This window comes from Temnothorax curvispinosus, unplaced genomic scaffold, assembly GCF_003070985.1.
Source record: "Temnothorax curvispinosus isolate PA1 unplaced genomic scaffold, ASM307098v1 QBEX01006010.1, whole genome shotgun sequence".
NCBI classification, from domain to species: domain Eukaryota; kingdom Metazoa; phylum Arthropoda; class Insecta; order Hymenoptera; family Formicidae; genus Temnothorax; species Temnothorax curvispinosus.
The window spans coordinates 46,890-53,789 of record NW_020215790.1 but is presented as its reverse complement, the minus strand read 5'-3'; the positions used below and the strand labels follow the sequence as shown (position 1 = coordinate 53,789).

At 35.7% G+C, this 6,900-nt stretch overlaps 1 protein-coding gene across 2 annotated transcripts in view; it reads left to right on the top strand.

The window, feature by feature from the left end:
• The first annotated feature begins 1,252 nt into the window (after positions 1-1,252).
• LOC112455319 (1-acyl-sn-glycerol-3-phosphate acyltransferase alpha-like) overlaps positions 1,253-6,900 on the top strand; it is a 13,862-nt gene continuing 8,214 nt past the window's right edge. The window contains exon 1 of one of the 2 annotated variants that reach the window (XM_025017161.1): positions 1,253-1,360. In XM_025017161.1, coding sequence (XP_024872929.1) covers positions 1,350-1,360 — 11 coding nt within the window. In that variant the 5' untranslated portion in view covers positions 1,253-1,349. Of the gene's footprint in view, positions 1,361-1,653; positions 1,740-6,900 lie in introns of those variants that run through there. The other variant, XM_025017162.1, reaches the window with a different exon arrangement.

The window sequence follows — 6,900 nt, the reverse complement described above, 5'->3', positions numbered from 1 at the left end:
GTGTGTGTGTGTGTGTGTGTGTGTGTGTGTGTGTGTGTGTGTGTGTGGTGTGTGTGTGGTGTGTGGGCGGCCAACATGTCACGCACACGTACATACGCCTGGATCATTAATTTCACAAGTGCATGATAATCGTTTGGAATGGATATTACAGAAGGTGGTATAAAACGAAGTTCAGAGTTGAGTTAATTCGTGATCCTCAAAGAAATGTGCGAGGCGCAAAGTAACGAACATTTTGTGAAGCGTATTGAGAAAGAAATTGTTCTTTTGATCAAGCTTTTATTCAGGCAACTAAAATATAGTAATACAGTAATGCGCTAAGTCGAAGATTTGTTCGCTCTGGTCCGTATTCTTATAGTCTTTTATTTCAAGACCGTTCTAATTAAATTGTCTTAAGATATGCTAATACGACGGTACGTTTGTGATTGCAGGTTTATAATAATATTAAGACAACTTATTTAAATATAAAAACCGATTCTGTGATGACCTATGAGTTACTGATGAGAACTGATTTGTGAGTCTGACAAGTTTAAGATGGATCTTTGCTTAATACACAGAAAAAAATATTTTTTTTTTAAATATACTGTAGTTTTAACGTGGAAATTTCGAAAATGATTATATATTGCGTTAAACAAAGAAAACTTGCTTGAATAAAGGCATTAATTTTATGTAGTTCAACAAAAAAAGTTTAAATTCTTATAAGATGATTATATGTATAGATTATTGCATATATACGAAATAATGAACGCGTTAATTTGAGTATATTATAATAAGTTTTGATTTAACTTTTTTGTGTAGGATAGGACAGTACTCTATACGTGGCAGATTTGAATATAGTGAGAGATCAAAGCAAAAAGAAGGTCCACTTTGAAGGGAAACAATTTGCGATTCAAAAACAGAAGCAAAAATATAGAAAAAATATTCTTTAGAATGAGGAAAGTCGGACGGTAATTATTGCAATCACGATATCGCATTACGATTTACATACATTTTTATTTTTTATTATAACAATTACATAAACTTGATGAAATAATTCCGCAGTTGGAGAGCGCGCTGAAAATTCGCGTGACATTACGCTTCGTTTTCTCCGATCGAGACGATGCTATAACTGCAATAAGTAACGACGAGGCACTCCGCAAATCGGTAAAAATCATTGGCGGCACTTTTCGAAAAGTCGAGAGGTATCGAGGATCGATGAGGCGCGCCGACCTGGCGTTCGATATTCACGTGCGCCACGTGCCCGCAGGCAGCCCGCGGCGCGGCTCGCTATAACGCAGCCGACGATCGCTGGCGTTTGACAGTTGTCTTTGATCAATCGCGGCGGACGCTACGTGCCTTAAGTGAATAACGTCATGTTCAAGACGTGAGTAACGTGTAATAAACATCCGCATGACAAAAAGACACCCTCCTCTCCGGTTCGTTAAATCTCGCGCGACTCCACGTCGAAAATAAACCCGCTCCGATTTCTTATCGAAATTTATTATAACGCGATAACACGTTATTGACATTTATTCAGCGAGAGGAAAACCGACGGATAAGACAGAACGTGGATCGCGTGAGTCGAAGAGTGAAATTCGGCGGCGACGATCGTGCCGTTTGTGTGTCGTCAGTGCGGACCACATAATGCCGGTGAAATTTATTCTGTCTCGAGATCATTTATTTTTACGTAACAAAAGCACGCACGGAATAGCGTTGAATTCCCATTTGTTTGAATCCGCATAATTGGGGATTCATTAACATTGGTAGTGATATTGAATCTCGATTATACATATCGCTGTGTATATTGAACAGTGCATTATTTCTATGAAATTGAAATTAGAAAATTAACAGGAAAATTGTTTTATTCAGAGATAAGAAGAACCTTTTTCGTTTATGCAAGCCTATGCACATATCATTTTTTAATGTATTATTTATGTTGAATATTTCGGATAATTAAAGTTTAATTTAAGCAGTTTTAGTACTTTAGTAAATGGAACTTTTATCAAAAGAAGGAAATAAATTTATGGAACTAATCCCCTTTAAAATTCAAGCATTAAAGCTATTTAAGTGTTCTATTTTACTTTACTAATGTACTATTTTACTTTAATTTATCTTAATTGCAAAACTAAGAGACATTAAAGTTTTGAAACAACCATTTGTTACTTTAGAGTTTGCTATGTCACAAAGTTATATATTTTTTTAGATTAGACATGAGTAGATAGAATGTGATTATGGCAAGTGATTAATTATTTGATTATTCAGCAATTATTAATTTTAAATTGAATATTTAGAATTTAGATCAAATCGACAAGCGCGGATAAATCACAAAATCTTTACGTTTTGTAAATTTAAGATAATATTTCGCGTATGTATACGCGAATATACACAGTGATAACCATGCAATATGAATATAGAGCTTCTTTTTTATTCTGCTATACATTTTTTGCAATTTTTATGCTGATTTTCTTTTATCTGTCATTATCAATTGTCATTAACACCTCAGGTAGCAAGATGACGTCTAAAGACGTTAGAGACGTCATTAAGACAGAATTAACATGTCATTTGACGTCACTCTGCTATATACCTGGGACAGAACGTTAAATGTGTTAATGACTATTTAAGGGGATGCTAAAGCTAAGGCCGAACTTCCTCGACGTCGGTAATGTCAACTCTGTCAACTAAAGCAAAGGCCGAACTGATATTGGAGACCTCGCGTGGTGACAACGCGAAACTCCGGTTTCAGTGTTACCAACTTATTTCAGATTCTATGAAGTGGTGTATGTCCGTACACGTACACACACCACTGAATTGCTCACACGGACGCACGGTAGAGAGACATATGCTATAGACGCGGCAACGCCGCGCGGCGTTGCCGCGTCTTGGATTCTTTAGCAATACGGCCTGAACCTGAAAATGCTTTCTGGCCGTCTGTAGCAGAAGGCAGTAACGTATCAAGGCTGATAAGCACCCGCTTTTTATAAATTATATATATTCTTATGCACACATGTGCGTATATATATATATATATAATATGTATCTAATTATTATGTGTATGTTTATAATTGTCTGATGACAAATAATAACAGTAGCATAATTGAGAATGTGAATTAGTATACATAGTATGTATTGACGCGGGTACTTATTAGACTTGGCAATTTACTGCATCTCTTGCACCTCTAATAATTTTTTTCTTGTAATGTAAATGAATTATGTAAAACTCTTTCAAAGGATCTATCCATTCTTGATGGGGTAAAATAATAACTTTTATAACAAATGCAATAAATATTAAATTTATAGTATTGATTTATATATAACTAATTTTATTCTGTCTTTATATAGAAAAATATACCTCAGTCTTAGCATCAGAGTAGAGGGTAGCGGCAGCTGATGAACAGTATAGATAACAAAACTGAATAAAAATCTTAATTATTATAACATAATCCCAGTAAACCAGTTTGTAACTGTTATGTAACTTAGGGAGCACATGGAAAGAACAACTCTTCATTAGTACCTATACTTTACTTCTGTAAAAAAATTTTGCGATCTATAAAGCCATTTCAAAGAACGAACTTTGACAGATATATGTCGTATAGATGCCTCGTTAGACAAGGACAGATATCTCTCGTATTATTCCTTTCTCTCCTATGTATGTAATTTGCATGCACCCATTTATTCCTCTTTCTCTCTCTCTTTCTCTCTCTCTCTCTCTCTTTCTCTCTCCATCCCTGTCCCTCTCTCTCTTAGTACACTGGGTAGCGTACACTTAGTATGGTAAAATCAGGATTTTTTAGAAGTGTGGTGTTAGGATTCTAGGGTATATTTGAAAAAAAAAAAACGGTAATGTTATTTAGGACAAGAAACTCTATTTATTATTTCGTTGATAAAATGTTGGGAAATATAAACGAAAAAATACATATATAAATGAAATATATTATATTATTTTTTTTATTGTTACTGTCGAAAGTAAATAATATTACATAAAACTAGTAATGCAATTCAACATAGATATACATACACACGCACACGCATACGCAATCGCACATACATATGCATACGCACATACATATTATTTTTATTATTTTTTCTGTGGGCCCCAGGCCCCGTCCACGATGACGATATCACGGACATGGGACGTCTCCAGGATCATGCTCCGATTACTTTGTACTAACAATAAGAATAATTCTGCATACTTTTTTTATTTTGTGCCTTTATATCATATGTATTTTTCAAGCATATAATAGCAACCTCGCAAAAAATGTCTTTTTTTATTTCAATTTCTGTTTCAAAAAGAATGTTTTTTTTTTATATATATTTGCTTGTCATAGTGATTGAGATACGCGAGAACGCGCATAACGTGCAGTTTACGCCGAAGTGGCTGTTCGCGAGCGATATGTTTCGTCGACGGATGATTAGCTTAATTATGGATTGTATACAGAATACTGGATATTTGCGTAAAGTATCGTTGCCTCGCGAATAAAGTCGAAGGACCGTCGAGAAGAGGAAGCTCGCGGTGCTTTCATTTCCCTTCCGAGTGCGCTTCAATCTTTTATCCGTTTTCTATTCGCCCTCGTCTTCGTTTCCATTGCCAGTATGCGACAGCCGTTACTGCACTCCATGAAGGGTATCATTGCATGATTTGTCGAATAATACTTAAGCAAAAGAGATGTCTTTCCTTGTGCTTAGAAATCCAAAAAGATTATTTCGAGAATCATAAAGAAATTGTATTCTGTTACTGTCTAATCGTTTTTATACATTTATAAGTTTACAAGTATACATAGGACTTGAAAAGAAAGGAAAAAGGTAATCGTCGCGTTTTTTTTTCACAGAGACGGGCAAACGTGAAACTGTGTTATTCACGTTGCCCGACTAAATCAAACTCGGATGCTACAAGTATCTAGTGTTTATCCAGCGGGACTTTTAGGATGCCGCGAATGCTGATATCAAGAATAATTATGATTTATCTTACTTAGTGGAGTACGTACATCTTTTCGGAAACGAAGACGATGACGACGATGACGATCAAACGAACGCTTCCGTTCTTGTCCCAAAATTGTTTTCGTTTTCTCTTGTAGCGAACGTTTCGAGGAATTTGCTTACGACGGTTCGTTAGCATATGTCTCGCGGTAATTAACAATTACACGGAGCCGTCATGTTTTCCACAACGCGTAGGGAAAAAATTAAATGGTTTTTAATATGTATTCAGAGAATGTTGATTCATCATATTATTCTTTCAAACTTGCTTTCCTCCTTTTGAAAATTTACACCAAGAGAAACTTTTGTTACATGTTACTTTATATTGATTTTTTTTAACATCTCTATTTCTTAAAAAGGAAACGAAAACCGTAGAAAAAAATTATTAAACTTATCTTTATCGTGTTGGGAATTTATTCAATTTTATCGCTACGTGTCTCAACTTCTCTTGTTCAAAACAAAAAACTAATTTATAGCTTTTGATTTTACATATAATTGCTAAATTTCAGTTTTGTCACATGCGATTTGTGCGAGCTTATTTCGTAAAGCAAATATTTTGTTGCGTTTTCGAGAAAGTGTTTATCCGATCATTAGCAAAGCGACGCGATGCATTTATATCCGATCACGAGGGACTATGCGCAAATTTTTGCATTGTTTGCGGATTTTATAACTCTATTGATGAATATAAGATCTAAGATCTTTCGCATAATTGATTTACGATTAAACTCGCGCTTTATTGAGGCTCAGATGTACACCCGTCTGTATCACGTCAATAAAAATCTGACAGCAAAACGTGTATATAAATTCATTCGTTTAGCAAAGGATGCGCGTTGACCTTAGAAGCGCACGTTGGAATTTCATCCGGAGGGAAAAAAACTTTGTCGCGTTTTTTTAATATTTCTGATTCTCAAAATAAATTCTTCGTGTATATTTTTTCGTGCTCATAATATTATTTGATACGCGCCCCCATACGCGCCGCCGTACGCGCCGCCGTCGGCGTCAAAATGGCCTTATATATAACTCATAAAGGCTGCATTCGAGGAGCGCGCTATTAGCGCTATTGCATCATTCTGTCTTTATCGCTCATCAGGTGTAAAACAAGGATAGAACAAGCAAATAGCGCTAATAGCGCGCTCCCCGAATCCAGCCAAAGACTCATTATATGAACTATAATAAATAGAGTTTCTTGTCCTAAATTACATTACCGTTTTTCTTTCTTCAAATATACCCTAAAATCCTAACACCACTCTTCCAGAAAATCCTGATTTTACCATACTAAGAGTAGCTACCCAGTGTACTTGTAAGAGAAAGAGAGAGAGGGACAGGGATGAGAGAGAAGGAGAGAAAGAGAGAGAAAGGAATAAATGGGTGCATGCAAATTACATACATAGGAGAGAAAGGAATAATACGAGAGATATATGTCCTTGTCTAACGAGGCATATCTGTACGACATATCTCTCAAAGCTCGTTCTTTGAAACGGCTTCATAGATCGCAAAATCCTTTTACAGGAGTAAAGTTTAGGTACTAATAAAGGGTGGGATTGTAAAATAATTAGTAATAATTGAAAAAAATGTAAAAATGCCTAACGAGATATCTGTACCACATGGGCCCGCTTCTCTAACGAGAAACGTATGCGCAAACACTGCTCTAACAGAAAGGCTGCTGATTGGCTATCGCACAGTTTTTAGCCAATAAGCTTGCAGCTTTTCTGTTAGAGCAGAGTTTACGCATACGTTTGTAGATAGAGAATCGGGCCCTTATCTGTCAAAGCTCGTTCTTTGAAACGGCTTCATAGATCGCAAAATCCTTTTACAGGAGTAAAGATTTGGTACTAATGAAGGGTGGGATTGTAAAATTATTAGTAATAATTGAAAAAAATGTAAAAATGTCTAACGCGATATCTGTACCACATATCTTTCAAAGCTCGTTCTTTGAAACGGCTTCATAGATCG